Below are 17,753 nucleotides of genomic sequence, written 5' to 3' on the forward strand. Positions count from 1 at the left end.
GTAATTAAACTCTGGAATTCATTGCTGGAGAATGTGGTGAAATCAGTTAGCTTAGCAGGGTTAAAAAAAAAAAGCAAAAAAAGCTTGGATAATTTCCTAAAAGAGAAGTCCATAGGCCAATACTGAGATGGCTTAGGGAAATCCACTGCTTATTCCTAGGATAAGCAGCATAAAAACTGTTTTACTACTTGGGATCTAGCAAGGTACTTGGGACCTGGGTTGGCCACTGTTGGAGACAGGATACTGGGCTTGATGGACCTTTGGTCTGTCCCAGTATGGTAGTTCTTATGTTTTGTGTTAGGGAGCAGCTTATCAGAACATTGTGATCAGGGTGGCTTGGAGAAGATGATTAGAGGGATTGAGGGGATTAGAAATGGTAATGAAGGGGGTTTGACACTGTACATATCTGCACTGATAATAGTTAATATAGTACCTGTGCATTAACTGTCTTTATATTCGGTAAATGAAGGAAAGATTCAGGGCATACCCCCTTGCATTACCACACAAACTTTGCACCTACCACAAGTTAATTTTTGCTGTTAATTTGCAGTAAGTACTGCTGTAGTAAAAAAAAAAAATAAAAAAATCCCATGTTATTTAAATATGCTTCATCTATTACTATAACTATATTAATTTGAATTATTATTTTAGTGGGCTTTGTAATCTGCCTTGATCTAGTTTTCCAGTAAAGAGGAATATAAGTGTGAAAATTAAATTAAGAGTCATGATGTTCCCGGTTCTGACTGAGCTTGAAGTACAAAGGATCAATCCTATGTAAAGTAAAAGTAATTAGAGCTGAACTTGACCTTTAAAACTCAATAAGAAAGGCAAACTGATAGTTAAAAGTGGATGGGGGGATATAAGGATGGCTTAGCTCCGGGTCCTGATGGCTCTTGAATGGGAAGGATGATTTGTAAATCAGTATTGAAGCTTGTTCGGAAGAAAGATGGGCCTGACACTACCCCTTTTCTGTCTGTCAGCACTGAAGACGACGCGGACTGAGCTGCTCGACCTGCGATGTAAATACGATGAGGAGGCAGCTTCAAAGTAAGTAATTATATTTTGTCTGACAAAATAAAAAATCCACTTAGAGTTAAAACTTAAAAAATCTCCTTTGATTACCAGCTTTTGTTTTAACTGGAGAGCTCACACATTGCAAATTGTCACCTATTGCCCTTGAAAGGCAAAAAGTGGCATGATCCCTTATTATTTTAAGCCCTTCCATACAATACAATAAACCAATTTCTGGACTGCATAACCAGGTAGTTCAATGAGGTTCACAAAAGATTAGTATAAGGCAGGGATCTCAAAGTCCCTCCTTGAGGTCCGCAATCCAGTCGGGTTTTCAGGATTTCCCCATGTGCATGCACTGCTTTCAGTGCGTGTTCATTGGGGAAATCCTGAAAACCCGACTGGATTGCGGCCCTCAAGGAGGGACTCTGAGATCCCTGGTATAAAGTACATGGACGTGAACAAGTATGACTGGACTAGTTACCTATAAACTTATTAAAAAGGTAAAGAGTTTAATAATAATAATAATAATAATAACTTTATTTTTCTATACCGCCATAGTCAGGCGACTTCTAGGCGGTTTACAATGTAAGAAGGCTGGACATTCAGCGAATAACAAAGGTCTTAGTACAGTACAATGCTAATACAATACAATAACTCCACATATAATACAATACAGTAAGTCTAAATACAATACTATACAATAAGTTTAAATACCGTACCGAACAAAGAGTCTAGATGCCGAACAATAGTCTAAATGGTAAACTTACATATTAATTGGAGATCTATTAATTACCTTCTAAATTGAAGATAAAAGTGGGACGTAGAGAACAAGTACCTGAGATCACTGTCACACATAACAGCTTGAAAAGAGAGCAAACACTCACGATGTTTTAAAAATTTGCGCAACAAGCTCAGTGGTGGGCAACTCCTGTTCTCGAGGGCCGGAATCCAGTCGGGTTTTCAGGATTTCCCCAATGAATATGCATTGAAAGCGGTGCACGCAAATAGACCTCATGCATATTCGTTGGGGAAATCCTGAAAACCCAACTGGATTCCGGCCCTCGAGGACTGGAGTTGCCCACCCCTGCACTAGCTGATGGAAAAAAAACAAAGAAAGCGCGAGTTTTTCTGGGGTTCCTCTGGAATGAGAAAACCAAGAAGTCTGTCAAATACTGTGGTGCTTGACCAGCAGCACCTTTATAGTAGAAGCAGCTCAATTTAAAGATAAATGCTTCTACGGCAGGGGTGTCAAAGTCCCTCCTTGAAGGCCGCAATCCAGTCGGGTTTTCAGGATTTCCACAACGAATATGCATTGAAAGCAGTGCATGCAAATAGATCTCATGCATATTCGTTGGGGAAATCCTGAAAACCCGACTGGATTCCGGCCCTCGAGGACTGGAGTTGCCCACCCCTGCACTAGCTGATGGAAAAAAACAAAGAAAGCGCGAGTTTTTCTGGGGTTCCTCTGGAATGAGAAAACCAAGAAGTCTGTCAAATACTGTGGTGCTTGACCAGCAGCACCTTTATAGTAGAAGCAGCTCAATTTAAAGATAAATGCTTCTACGGCAGGGGTGTCAAAGTCCCTCCTTGAGGGCCGCAATCCAGTCGGGTTTTCAGGATTTCCACAATGAATATGCATGCGATCTATTAGCGTACCATGAAAGCAGTGCATGCAAATAGATCTACGGGGAGCCAGTGTAGATTGCGATGCAGAGGGGTGACATGATCGTATTGCTTCTGATTGGGTATAAGTTTAATTGCAGTATTCCTTCCCATGTTTTTCTTGATGCCACAAACTCAAATCCTAGAAATTCACTAGCAAGGTGTCCCATGAATAAGTCAGCCAAGCGTTTGCAAACTAGCTCTATCCCAGGAGCCAAAATGCAAAATGATCAGGTCGAGGCCTTGGCCGCAGGACGGTGCTTCTGTAAATTGCATCAAGGTACAAATATGCAGGAGTAGCTGAAAGCCAGCATCTACACAAAGGAAGGAACCCAATTCTGTGCAAGTCTGAGGCAGGGGGAAAGAAGAGGGTGTTAGCTTCAGCCTGTTGGGCTCTGTTAGACCCACTGCAGCATTTCCTTCCCCCCCCCCCCCCCCCCCCCGAGTTCTGCTACTGACTACATTCCTGAAAAGCTTTTTTTTCTCGCACAATGGATACATTGTGCCCTCTGGATAGACGATTTCAACAAGCTGTATAGTTCCATAAAAATGGATATCTGCTCTAAATTTGCTCCCTCCTCCACCCACTCTGGTATGCCGCTATAAGCACATTCACAAGCCTACTTTGCTCTGGGATTGGCGAATGTTTTATCCTTCTTGTTGTTAGGTCTTTGAAAATGCATTGTATACAAGAGTTGCCATATAAAATCACATTATTTTCCAGTTCTAGCATTTTACATTGAGCAGACGATAGGGGGGGGAGGAAGTCATTTCTCTATTTCTTCTCTTTGGAGAGCGTCTGAACATTTTTACTTTAACTTGGCTTTTCCGTTTCTCTGAAACTGGAAGAGATGAACTTCTAGGGGGACAGTAAATGACCACTACACAGAAGGGTAGCGGAATTTATAGGTGGACGAAGTGGACTTCAAAGGAGGAAAAGCAGTGAGACTGAGGTGGAAGAAGGAGTTGAAATCTACAAGAGAGTGAGTGTAACAGCCCAACACCTCTCCCTTGACCAAGAAAAGGTAAATTCCATGACAAAGGGAAGCGGATGAAACAGATTCTTCAGGGCAGATAAAGAGGTCATGGATGTATCTCTCGAGCCCTCCACCTGCTTTCGCTAACTGAGACATGGCTCTGCCCTGAAGACTCTGCTTCAGCCACCGCCCTGTGCTTTGGAGGTTATCTTTTCTCTAGGGTTATCAGATTATCCATTTGGAAAATCTGGAGGATCCCCCATTCCCATCCTGTCACGCCCCACCCCCCGCTGCCTGCTCTCATCAGGCAGGAGGGCATTTGGAGATGTCACGCGACGACGTCACCCGCCTGACGTGATAGGGAGGAAAGCTTTTCAAAACCCAGACAAAGTGCCAAGTTTTGAAAAGCCTTCCGGACCCCCGGACATGTCCTCAAAAGGAGGACATGTCCAGAGAAATCCAGACATCTCGTAACCCTACTCTTCGCCTAGTCGGTCTTGGGAGAAGTGTTGGGCTGCTACTACATAAGAACATAAGAAGTGCCTCTGCTGGGTTAGACCAGAGGTCTATCGCGCCCAGAAGTCCGCTCGCGCGGCGGCCCAACAGGTCCAGGACCTATGCAGTAATCCTCTATCTATACCCCTCTATCCCCTTTTCCAGTAGGAAATTGTCCAATCCTTTCTTAAACCCCAGTACCGTACTCTGCCCTATTACGCCCTCTGGAAGCGCATTCCAGGTGTCCACCACACGTTGGGTAAAGAAGAACTTCCTAGCATTTGTTTTGAATCTGTCCCCTTTCAACTTTTCCAGATGCCCTCTTGTTCTTTTATTTTTTGAAAGTTTGAAGAAATTGTCCCTCTCCACTCTCTCTATGCCCTTCATGATCTTGTAAGTCTCTATTATATCCCCTCTAAGTCTCCTCTTCTCCAGGGAAAAGAGACCCAGTTTCTCCAATCTCTCAGCGTATGAAAGGTTATCCATCCCCTTTATCAGACGTGGCGCTCTCCTCTGAACCCTATCGAGTAACGCCATGTCCTTCTTAAGGTACGGCGACCAATATTGGACGCAGTACTCCAGATGCGGACACACCATCGCCCAATACAATGACAGGACAACTTCTTTTGTTCTTGATTATACCCAGCATTCTATTCGCTCTCTTAGCAGCCGCTGCGCACTGTGCCGTCGGCTTCATTGTCATGTCCACCATTACCCCCAAGTCCCTTTCTTGGGTACTCTCAGTCAATAACATCCCTCCCATCGTATAGCTGTACCTTGGGTTTCTGTTTCCCACATGCAATACTTTACATTTCTCTACATTGAACTTCATCTGCCTTCTCGTCGCCCTCACCCTCTTGTAGATTTCAACCCCTTCTTTCACCTCAATCTTGCTGCTTTTCCTCCTTCGAAGTCCACTTCATCCACCTATTCACTCCTCTACCCCTCCATGTAGCAGTCATTTATTGTTCCCCCGATAAGTCCCTCTCTTCCTTTCTCACTGACTTTGACTTCTGCCTTTCCTTCATTCTTGAACCTTCATCTCCTTCCCTCATTCTTGGTGACTTTAACACTCATGCTGCTTACTGGACTCCGTACACAATTGCCCGCTTTTTGACGAAAGACATATCAAACCTCTGCTGGTCTTGTGTGGATTCACCTGGAACTCTCTCTCATATGATCTATTATTGTCCTAATGTTCAAATATAATGGCAGTCTATTTGGAATAAAATTTGAACTTTAATTCCAATATACGCTTCCACTCAACTCTCTTTGCGCTCCGTCATTCTTCGCTCTTTAGACCAAGACATAAAACTCTCCTCTGATCATCTGAAACTGTTCGGCATAATGATTGCCCTAAGATTATTGCTCATTGGAAAGACAATTCTCAAACTTACCTGAATGGTGGTATCACTTACGCTCTATTAGAAAATATAAAGAAATCTAGCCATTAAAAATAATGCATATTCACATTTTTGTAAAATTTGGGCACCCATGAACACTAGGATGCCGATATTATAATATTTTTTCATATTCATATATTTTATATTGGAATGTATATCATGGTTACTGTTTCATGTTATGTTTATTCATAAAATCAATAAAAATATTTGAAGAAGAAAAAAACCCCCACTCATGCTAATGACCTCTCCGACTCTTATGCTTCTAGGCTTCTAGCCTTAACATCCTTATTCTATCTTCAGCCATGTTCCACCATCTCTACGCACCTGAATGGCCACTGCTTTGAGCTTCTCGTCTTCTCCAACTGCTCCATCACACACTTCTCTACCGCAGTTCTTCCCCATCTCTGACCATCTGATAATTTTCACAATTCATCACCCTCCCCCCCCCCACAGACCCAGCCAATCTCCACCACTACATTCAGTAATCTTCAGGCTTTTCACCTTTGCACTGCCATCTTGTATCTCCTTTCGACCACATTAACAGGCTTTGTGTGCTTGTACGGTCAACTCTATCTCAAACACTTCCTATCTGTGACTGTAAGGCATTTAAAAATGGATTTCTGGGGGAAAAAATCACTGCACAAAACTGACTTACAGTGTGCCACAAAAATAATATAGCATAGACCCAGCTTACTGCATGATCCCTTGTAATGTGATCGAGGGTTGGATCTTGGTTTGCTTCTTTGTTTCTCTTTTGCTTTTTTGTTTTACATTTTGCACTGTGTCAATGGTATACCAAGGGTGGGGTAATGGGTGTTGTCCACCTAAGGTGTGTGCAGTAAGGGGATACAAACGGAAAAAACCATATGATGGCCTCCTGGCCATTCAAGCAGCCAAACTAGACAACCAAATCGCCAATCTGCTGACGGCATCCCTCGACTACAAGACTTTTAGAAAATAAATAAAGACCATACTCTTCAAGAAAACTCTGAAAAAAGAAATAATACCACAAGTCTCAAACTCCACCTCTCACTAAAGCCAACTACCCCAAACAAATAACCTTACCCATTTCTTACTCTTTTTGAAAATGACCAGGTTTTTTTTTTTGTAAGTTCTTGATGTAATACTTCTTGGATAATTCTTTTGTAATCCGCCTTGAACTGCAAGGTAATGGCGGAATAGAAATCCCTAATGTAATGTAATGTAATCATGGGGGTCGCAGTTTCCATGCATGTGACTGTCCACTCTGCCGTCCCCAGCCTCCTCTGACATTAACTTCCTGTTCTGGAGCAGTGAACAGACAGAACCAACAGCGCACTTGGAGGAGGGGGGAGTGATCCACTCCAGGTGGCAACTAGGCCTAGGTATGCCATTGCACTGTGGACTCAATATAACATGGATTCACTTATAGTCAAAACAATTTTTATTGAGCAAAGAAACCAATACAGAATGCAAAAGTCACAAAAATTATCTTCCGATATGCTCATTTAGATAAGTACAGAACCCCTTCCCCCCTCCGCAGAACAAAACCCACTGCTCCCCCCTCCCCCAAGGGTCCCAAGATAGGCCATAAAAAAGAAGCCATAAACAAACAAAAAAAAATTGCAAGAATACAGAAATAAAAATATAACATGTCAGCCATTCAATATTCGACTACGTGCAACAGAAGTCAGGGTGAGCCAAAATGATTCCCAAACTGATTGAAATTGTGCCCCCTTACTAGAGGAGAAATCTGTAACCTCTTTGCGTTCCCAAGCAAGAACATGTATCATTTGCGACCTCCATGAGGATAGGGTAGGTCCTGGGGTATCCAACCAGTGTAACAAAATACATTAAAGAGATGCCGCACCATCATAAGAACATAAGAATTGCCGCTGCTGGGTCAGACCAGTGGTCCATCGTGCCCAGCAATCCGCTCACGCGGCGGCCCTTAGGTCAAAGACCAGTGCCCTAACTGAGACTAGCCTTACCTGCGTACGTTCTGGTTCAGCAGGAACTTTTCTAACTTTGTCTTGAATCCCTGGAGAGTGTTTTCCCCTATAACAGATTCCAGAAGAGCGTTCCAGTTTTCTACCACTCTCTGGGTGAAGAAGAACTTCCTTACGTTCGTACGGAATTTATCCCCTTTTAACCTCAGGGAGTGTCCTCTTGTTCTCTCTACCTTGGAGAGGGTGAATAATCTGTCTTTATCTACTAAGTCTATTCCCTTCTTTATCTTGAACGTTTCCATCATGTTCCCTCTCAGTCTCCTCTTTTCAAGGGAGAAGAGGCCCAGTTTCTCTAATCTCACACTGTACGGCAACTCCTCCAGCCGATATCAAATATCTTGGAGCCCACCATCCTTGTTATATGCTTTTGACCACCAAGATTACCACCGTTACCAGATTACAGGACATGTTTATGCGTCCCAAGACGAACATGTAGTTTGATGCTAGCAATAATGCTTCTGACATCCAGTATTGCTACATAGAAATGACTTATCCACTCTTAATATTTTTGCCACAACAGTCCTGGGGGAGGCATCACATTACAGGCAATCGGAGCCCCTGAAGAAATGCCAACTGCTACCCCTTGTTTCAGTTTCCTTCTGCAAAATTGTTCATTTAAGGGTTGGGGAGAACGAGCTGCATTTCTCCATTTGTGTGACTTGATACTTCGCTTACCTGAAAATCCTAAATATCAACAATCAGTTACTCCGCTCTCCTCCCTGCCCCCACCCCGCCAAGCATGCATTTAAGAACTGCATTTTATACCAGTCGGACCAAGCCAATTAGGCTACTTGGCTCAGACTGCCGAGTTCAGTGGAAATGGCTTACACGTTTTGTTGATAATTTCTTGAGAATAATCTGAAGTTTGGGGTATTTCTTGCACAGAAAGTTCTATTGGCTAAAACCCCCTCAGCACGTGCAAAGTTTGTACCTTCAGCAAACACTTGTTTCAAAGTGCGCAGGCTTTAAGGCTTGGATTCCCCGCTTCACGTCATTAAATTACTATTTGCAGTTGTTATTTTTATTGGTAGTCTGCCATGTATTTTTATGAGTCGGGAAACATCTTCTCTGCCACTCTGGCACCTACCAGCGGCTGGGCCTGCCAAACGCTACAGCTGTTCAAATGTTTTGCCAGTCTTGCTAAACACCCGGCAACAAATTTTTCATTCACAATATGCAACAGAGAAAGAACACTTAATCATATAATACCAAAACAGATGTTCCTTGATAATTTGATATACCATTTATACATAGTTGTGCAGTAAATAATATCGCCTTTGATCATGATTGTAGCTGTTTTCCATATGCACTGAGCAATGTCATGGCAAAAAGAAGAATGCAAATCAATTTTAGTCCATGTTTTCTATTCTTTACTGCCAATTTGCATGTTTTACACCTTTTTGAACTGATTGTTTGCAGACTGTTAATCCATCATGTGTCAGTTCTGCTGAACTCAGAATAAGAAAAGAAAATAGAAGCCCCTGCAACTTCCTGAATTAATATATGCTTTAATTATGATCAATCCGTGGCCTGTCTCTTTATCTTTATCCCAGAATTTCTAGGTGCATTTATTGGCTTCTAATATGCACTGCTGTCTCTTCTTTTCTAGTCAGTCTGCACCAGGCAGTGGCGTAGTAAGGGTGAGGGGGGGTGGGGGTGGATAGCCCCAGACACCATCTTGCTGGGGGCGCTGGCATGTCTCCAGCCCCCCCACGCCACGCTCGTGCACTCCCTTCCCCTCGCCCCGTACCTCTTTAAAATCTTTGCCAGCGCGAGCAACTCCTCTAGCCTACTGCTCGAGATGGCCTGGCTTTCTCTGAAATCGCTCCTGAGTGGCGGGGCCAGGAAGTGACATCAGCAGGAAAAGCCAATGCCGGCGCAAGAAGCAGGCCTGAGAAGCTGCTCGTGCTGGCGATGATTTAAAGAGGTACAGGATGGGAAAGGAGGGGCATGAGTGTGGCTTGGGGGGTGCAGAAGGAATGGGGGATAGAGAGGAGGGCACTGGGGGGAGGGGCGCCTCCCACCCCCACTATGCTGCTGGACCCAGGTAGCTGTGTTATCATTTGGAGACAGGGTCTGAGCAGCATTCATTTTACATCCTGGGCTTTTTCTACCGGTCCTTCTTGTTCACTTCTCACTGGTCACAGTGCTACCTTGTGGCAGCCTCCAGTGTTCTGCTCAGCAGTTTCCCAATCCAGCCACCATGAGGTGTCACAGCTATGGCGTGTCCTATTCCACTGCTTACCCCCAGCTGAAGGGCAGGTTCCAGTACCAGGTTTAGGCACGCATCTTGACATTCAGAAACCGAGGAAAGATTTGTAAAATGTAAATAGTTAAAATTAAGAGACAAACTCCAAAGTAACAATAATGTAATGTTCATGAAACAATAAGGAAGTCTTTACTATGTTTTGTTTTCTGTGGATTTGCTGATGTAGGGCGGATGAAGTAGGAATGATCATGACGAACCTTGAAAAGGCTAATCAGGTGAGATGTTCTTTGCACTGAGGATAGTATTATGAAGAAACAACAAGTGAGGAAAACATGCCGAGTGCAGGTTGTGTAATTTAGAGAATGACACAGTGACAAAATTCATCACCGTTCCCGTCCCCGCGGATAACCGCGGGAAACCATCTTCATGTCATTCTTTAAGGAGAGAGGGAAGAATCAGAGTATGAATGGCCACAACCACTGACCCACAAGCTTTGCTTTGAAGAATGCTGGTGTAGAAGGACTGAGGTTGAAATAGACACTAGAAAATGGCATGGGATTATTTCCCGCAGTTATCCGCGGGGACGGGAACAGTGATGAATTTTGTCACCGTGTCATTCTCTGGTGTAATTCTTTGCAGCCCCTTTGTTTATGTGTATATACTATGAGCTAGATTCACTAAGCCCACCGATTGTGTTTGCAATTGTGTACCGACCCAATTTCCCTGCACTCTGTGCCGATCATCCTCCAAACCGCGCATGCAAATGAGGAGAAACGGCATGCAAAGTAGGAAGGACGCGAATCATTAAATTAAAGAAGGCACGCCGACTGGGCTGGCCGATCTAAAAACAAGCAACTGGTGAGGACCAGTCGCCTGAGCAAAATCCCTGCTCTCTGCCCCCAACTCTCCTGCTCGCCCTACCCCGACTCTTTTATGCTGGCCGCACTGCTCTCTGCCCTGTTTCTCCTGCTTGCCGCCTCGCTCTCTCTGCCCCGACTCTCTGCCGACTGCAGTAAAGCATCTACTGCTCTCTGCCGCAATTCTCCTGCTTGCCGCCCCGCTCTCTCTGCCCCGCCTCTTGCTGGCTACCCCGCTTTCTGCCCCGACTCTCCTGCTTGCCGCCTCGCTCACTGCCCCGACTCTCCTGCTTGCCGCCCTTCCCTGCAGCGCAAACTTGTGGTTTAAACCCGCGGGTTAAAACCACAGACTTGCGAGTGAAAAAGTTAAAAAAAGAACGGACAGCAATCACATGCGCACACCATCTGCAGGAAAAGCATGCGTCAGGATCGCTCTCCAGCGATCCGTGTCTTTGGTGAGGGGTGTGCTTCCGATTGACCCCATTTGCATGAGGGCGCGTTGTGGATTAGTCGGCCTGCCTCGGATCGCCCACTGATCGGCTAGGATCGATGGGCTTAGTGAATCTAGCCCAATATGCAGCTGTTTTATCTCTATGGGCTAGATTCACTAAACCTTCCGATCCCGTACTGACCCAACCCGATTCACTAAACCGCTGTCCTATCAATCTGCGATCCGATCCTGCCATGCAAATGAATAAAACCCCATGCAAAATAGCCAAGCGAATGATTCACTAACAATAGCTCGGCTATTTTGAAATGGGTTTTACTGTAGTAAAAGCCGACTGCTGTGGACCTGTCAGTAACTGTGTTGCCAAAAAACTCAGATATTGTGAAAACCCAATAGATCTGATAAACACTTTCACAAAAAACAGATGTGTAATGTTTAGGCTTTGATCACAATATGCAATTTGAAAAAACAGAGGAAAAAGCCTCAAACTGAAGCCCTCCCACCGCCACAAAAGGTGGTTAGGCATTAACCTCACTGGCAAAAAAATTATCTTTCCACTTATCTTCTGTTTGATCAGTACACCAACGGTGGCCAGTGTTTCCCAAGTCTGCTGCCTCAGGGTGTAATGTATCCGATCGAACTAGAACCAGAATCAAACAAGAACCCTGAGGCAACAGACTTGGGAAACGCTGGCCACCAGACATTACACATCTGTTTTTTGTGAAAGAGTAACTGTGTTACCAACAGGTCTGCCTGGGTTTTTTTTTTCTTTTAATGGCACTGATATTTTGTGTTTATTACACACACAAAATATTAGCCCCCGATTACCCCCCCCCTCTGATAAAATGTCCCCTCCCCCCTCCCTCCCAGAACCAAAAAAAATGCCCCCCGCCGCCGCCCTCCACTTCAAAATTATGGCAGGAGAGATTCCCATTCTCTCCTGCCATCGGGCCAACTCCTGACTCCCCACCACCACCAAAAATCAAATAGCAGGAGGGATGCCGATTCCCTCCTGCCACTGGACACCTCCTCCCCATTCCCTTCCCCCCTTGCCGGTACCTGTAAAAATTGGAAGCAGGAGAGGCTGAGCACCCCTACTGCTCCCAACTTTTACAGGTACTGGCAAGGGGGGAGGGTAACGGAGAGGGGGCTTCCGGTGGCAGGAGAGTGTCAGCATCCCTCCTGCCATTTGTTTTTTGGTGGGGAGGGGAGTCAGGAGTCGGCCCAATGGTAGGAGACAGTGGGAATCTCTCCTGTCCTAATTTTGAAATGGCGGGCGGCGGCGGGATGCTTTTTTGGGGGGGGAGGGGGAACTTTATCAGGAGGAGGGGGGCTTTTTAATTTTTTATTGGGCTGATATTTTGCGTGTGTAATACACGCAAAATATTTGTCCCATAAAAAAAAAAAAAGCCAGGAGAAGCCCCGACAGTAGGCAATAAAGATAGTGACTCAATCGCTGTTTTTAAATCGGCCAGGAATCAGCCAACAGCGATTGAGTCGCTGTCTTTAGTGAATCTGAGCCTATGTTTCTCTCTGACCTAGAAGGAAAAGGGCTTGAAAGGGTCATGGATTTGATATGCTAACCAGTGGTGTAGCGAGGATGCGTGACGCCCCTCTCCCGCTCTCTTCCCCGACCCCCTCCCCCCCCCCCCCGGGCCGCTTACGCGCCCTTTCCCAGTACCTTTTAAATTTTGGCATGAGCAGCCGCCAACTTCCCGCGTCAGCTTCAGCGCTCTCTCTGACATCACTTCCTAGGCGCGGGTCCCAGAAGTGACGTCAGTGAGAGCGCCAAAGCCGATGCAGGCAGCAAGTTGGTGGCTGCTCATGCCAAAGTTTAAAAGGTATGGGGAAAGGGAAGGGGCAGGGGAAGGAATGGGAAGGTGGGGGCAGAGAGGAGGAGGGGTGCCGGTGCCCCGAGGAGGACAGTGCATGGGGCGGACCGCCCCACCTCTTCTTACTACACCACTGATGCCACCTTTCTGTGGGTACAATCAAAGTGGTTTACATATATTATATGCAGGTGGTACTTCTGTCCCTAGTGGGCTCACAATCAAACACCCTCTCCCCCTTTTTACTAAGCCGTGGTAGAGGTTTTACCTCGGCCCAGAGTATTAAACGTTCCGATGCTGCTCCAACACTCATAGAATTCCTATGAACATCAGAACATTTAGCGCCCTGGGCACCGTGGCTTAGTAATAGAGGGCCTAAGTTTTGTACCCGGGGCAATGGAGGGTTAAGTGATTTGCCCAGGGTCACAAGGAGTTGCAGTGGGAATCAAACCCCAGATTCTCAGCTCAATGCACTAACCATTATGCTACTTATCCACTGAATGAAGTGGTATCCAAATATTCTGTTGGTTTGGAAAGAATAATAATTCATTCAAGTGTGATAATATATCTAACCACTAGATGTCACTGTTGATAGTTTTCATTTTAAGTGTAATCAAGACAACAGGTGTTGTAGTGCTTCTCCACCACTAGGGAGACCATTCACATAACAGCCAGTAGCAGCTTACATGGTTTAATCACCACTCACCATCACTATACATTGCAGCAATTAAAGAAATCTATACAATTTAGTCACTTGGTTTACCAGTGAAAATGATAACAAAGAAAAGGAAATATACATTGTAATCACTGATAGCAAGCTTGATGGGAATGAGGGAGCAGTTGGTGGGGAAAGCATGCACGGCATGCCTCATTGCTAGATCATTTGTATGTGTGTAAGTGTTGTGTCTATTTTGTTTCTACATAATCTGTGCGTGAACATTTTGGCAATTCAAAATTTTAATCGCATTAACTGTGTCAAGCTACTCTCTGCCTTCCCTTCTCCTCCCCAGCTCCCACAGCTTCAACATTGCGACATACAGCTGTTGCCGGAGGATATGGGAACAGCGGTTAACATAGCTGGTTTTAAAAGAAAAAAAGGTTTGGACATGGGAATCGGTAGCATGGAATGTTGCTGCTATTTGGGTTTTTGCCAGGTACTTGTGACCTGGCTTGGCCACTGTGGATACTGTGCTAGATGGACCATTGGTCTGACCCAGTATGGCTATATATATGTTCATATGTACCTGCTTTCCTCCACTGGTTCCTATAGTCTTCCTGCAGCTGCTTCCCACCTTCTCTGATGCAACTTCCTGTCCCTTAAGAGCTAAGATGCAGCTTCAGGAAGGCTGTGGGAGCTGAGGGAGAAAAGCAGGAACAACCGTGTACTGCAAGGTAGGAACTTTGGGTGCAGGGGAAGGGAAGAGAAGGCAGAGCATAATCCTATATACTATATTCTTATTCATTTTTGAAGTGCTATTAGATATACGCAGCACTGTACACATTATATGCAGGCATTTTCTCTCTCTCTAGTGGGCTCATAATCTAAGAAGTGGGCACAGAAGCAATGTTGGACCCACAGAAAACTGGGGGTGGTGGGAGGAAGGCAACTGCAGCAGGAATGGTGGGCCAGAAGAAGCACTGGTGCGTAGCTGAAGGGGGTGCCAGCTAGAGAATAACACAGTAACATAATTTATCACTGTTCCCATCCCGTGTCATTCTTTCGTTTCAGTCTCACCCTCAGTCCTTCTACACCGGCATTCTTCAATGCAGGGCTTGAGGGTCAGTGGCTGTGCCCATTCGTACTCCGATTCTTATTTGAGCCAAGTATAGGATAATGAAGCCATTGAGACATCACTGATGAGGTTGGCGCTTAGGCATTGGTGGAATGAGACATTATGACATCATAATATTTGCTCTGGATACTAAAGAGCGTCATTCTCTAGTGTCCATCTCAATCTCGGTCCTTCTACACCAGCATTCTTCAATGCAGGGCTTGAGGGTCAGTGGCTGTGCCCATTCGTACTCCGATTCTCCCCTCTCTCCTTAAAGAATGACATGAGGATGGTTCCCTGCGGTTATCCGTGGGGATGGTGATGGTGATGAATTCTGTCACTGTGTCATTCTCTACTGCCAGCAACCCTAGCTCTGTCCGTGCTCCGGCCCTGCCCCCATACTTTCTCATTGCTGATGCAGTGCTGAACCAATTAACTCAAGATTAAAAATTTTTATTGTGAAATTAATCATGATTAAAGTTACTAATTGGCCAACAGCCCTCTTGTGTGTGTGTGTGTTTGCGTACGTGCGCGCACGTGCACTTTGGTTCTGTGTGTATTTATGGCCAGAAGTATAGAGAAGAGGTACTATAATTTGAAAAAGAGCAGTTTCCTAATTCTAGGTGTCCATCAGAGGCATAGCTAAGTGGGACACAAAGGGAGCAGCCGCTCTCCCAAACAGATTTTGAATAAAATGTCACCTATGCAGATCAGTCCTTTAGCTTCACACAGGTGCCTGTTTTGCAAAAGGTCTGCTCCCCGACATCGGAACCTGGCTATACTTCTGGTGTCCATTGACCAATGCTTTCAAAATGTAAGATGCTGGAACTGCCTCGCCCATAGAAATATAGTGGGCCATTTGGGGGTAATTCTGTTTCTCTGGAGCCTTCATTTTGATCATACCCTTTTTTTTTTTTTTTTACCCACACACCAAATTTGGCCTCATTCTGTTGGCAATTGGTTCTGGCCATTGGTTCTGTTTCTCACAGCGAGTGGTTGGAGCTTGGAATGCTCTCCCGGAGGAGGTTGTGGCGGAGACTACTGTTCTGGGTTTCAAGCGCAAGTTGGATGCACATCTTCTTGAAAACCATATTGAGGGATACGGGAAATCCGGGTCTCCCAAAAGGTGTACTTAAATGGGCCACCGCGTGCGCGGATCGTCGGACAAGATGGACTTCGGTCTGATCCGATGAAGGCATTTCTTATGTTCTTATGTTCCATTAAATATATGGCCGCTATTTTCTCCCTATCAGACAGACATCCCTGGCCCCTTATTTTTTAATTTCTTTCCAATATTCTTTTGGGTTGGAAAGAGTACAATGACTGGATTTTCATCAGGCATCTCATAATTTAGCCACAATGCTTAACAGATTAGATCTGCTTTGTCTTTGCATGCCTTCTGTTCCAAGGTGCTGTCCAAACTAAACTTACTCCATTTGGTGGCCAATGATCAGTGGTGTAATGAGGGCGAGAGGCATCCGGGGTGGATATCACTGGTGATCTAGGGGGTCTTGCGGACAGGAGCAGTGCCTTCTTCCTCCTGCCCATCACAGTTCCAACCTAAAGATGGCTGCCACGACCTCTAGTGGCAGTCTTGTAGTACTTACCGGAGTCACGATGAGCAGGAGTAAGTGAGCACTGCTGCTGCTTGTGGGTACCCTAGACCACGAGGGATATTCAAGGTAGGCCCGGAGGAAAATGGGATTGGTGGCTTAAATTTACATACTATGCCACTTACATTCGCCCTTACAGATTAGCACTTTGCTGTCACTTGCACGTCTAAGTGTGCACTTACCCACTAACCCCCAAATTCTGTATATGATGCCTAAAAACTGGCGCTGATCAGAATGGCACTTAGCGCAATTTTATAAAAGGCACATGCTATATGTAGAATCGCACTTAGTGTCCATATGCAGTAAAACATTTAGGCCCACCCACTTAGGCCAAGAAAAAAGAGGCCTAAATACCTTTTGCCTAAGCTGTTCGCAGATTGGGCATATTCTATAACACTGCATCTAACTTTTATGAGCACCCACGCTCCACCCAGGATCTACCCCCTGGCCACTACCCATTGTGAGATTTGCGTACTGGAAAGCGTAGATGTGAAACGCTTGTTCACTCATTCCAAAAATACTAGGACTAGGGGCCCTGCGATGAAGCTATTAAGCGGTAGATTTAAAACAAACAGGAGAAAATATTACTTTACACAACGTGTAATTAAACTCTGGAATTGGTGGCCGGAGAATGTGGTGAAATCATTTGGCTTAGCAGGGTTTAAAAAAGGTTTGGATAATTTCCTAAAAGAGAAGTCCATAGGCCATTATTGAGATGGCTTGGGGAAATCCACTGCTGATTCCTAGGATAAGCAGCATAAAATTGGGATCTTGGAAACAGGATACTGGGCTTGATGGACCTTCGGCCTGTCCCAATATGACATTTCTTATGTTTTCATGCGAGCCAAGTATAGGACAATCAAGCCTTTGTGACATCACTGAGGTATTGGTGGAATGAGGCATTATGACATCACAGTCTCAGCTTTAGAATGTTGCTGCTCTTTGGGTTTCTGCCAGGTACTTGGGACCTGGGTTGGCCACTGTTGGAAACAGGATACTGGGCTCGATGGACCTTCGGTCTGTCCCGGTATCTTTAAAGAATGTGTCTACAAAGTTGTGCAAGTAACTGCCAATTAGCAACAATGATTAGTTAATTGCCAATTATTGGCACAATTGATTTATTAAACAATCAAGTTGCATGCAAGTTGTCTATGTGCAATATAGGATGCCATATGCAGAATTTGTGCTTATCCCACTAACCCCTGGATTCTATAAAGGGCAGATGCATGTGCATCCTAATTGATTAATGAGCCAATTCTCATCAATAATTGGATGCTGACAATAAATTATTGATTTTACTTGGCACCAATTAGTGGTTGCTTGGGCATCTGTCTGTGCGCTACTCTATAAACCTGGGCACCCAAATCCCGTAGTGTGCATCACAAAAAGGAACGTGGTCAGGGGTGTTCTCAAAAAGATGTGTGCGGTGTTACAGAGTTCCAGGGATCTGCGCCCAACTTGTGTTCCAGGATTTTTCAGCAGAATA

General features: G+C 45.0%; 1 protein-coding gene across 9 annotated transcripts in view; it reads left to right on the forward strand.

The window, feature by feature from the left end:
• CUX2 (cut like homeobox 2) overlaps window positions 1–17,753 on the forward strand; it is a 552,659-nt gene that overhangs the window by 442,196 nt on the left and 92,710 nt on the right. For all 9 annotated transcript variants that reach the window (XM_033955398.1, XM_033955397.1, XM_033955392.1 and 6 more), the window contains 2 exons: window positions 981–1,047; window positions 9,975–10,023. In XM_033955398.1, the coding sequence (XP_033811289.1) occupies window positions 981–1,047; window positions 9,975–10,023 (116 nt within the window). The remainder of the gene's footprint in view (window positions 1–980; window positions 1,048–9,974; window positions 10,024–17,753) is intronic.

Source organism: Geotrypetes seraphini, chromosome 8, assembly GCF_902459505.1.
Source record: "Geotrypetes seraphini chromosome 8, aGeoSer1.1, whole genome shotgun sequence".
Taxonomy (NCBI): domain Eukaryota; kingdom Metazoa; phylum Chordata; class Amphibia; order Gymnophiona; family Dermophiidae; genus Geotrypetes; species Geotrypetes seraphini.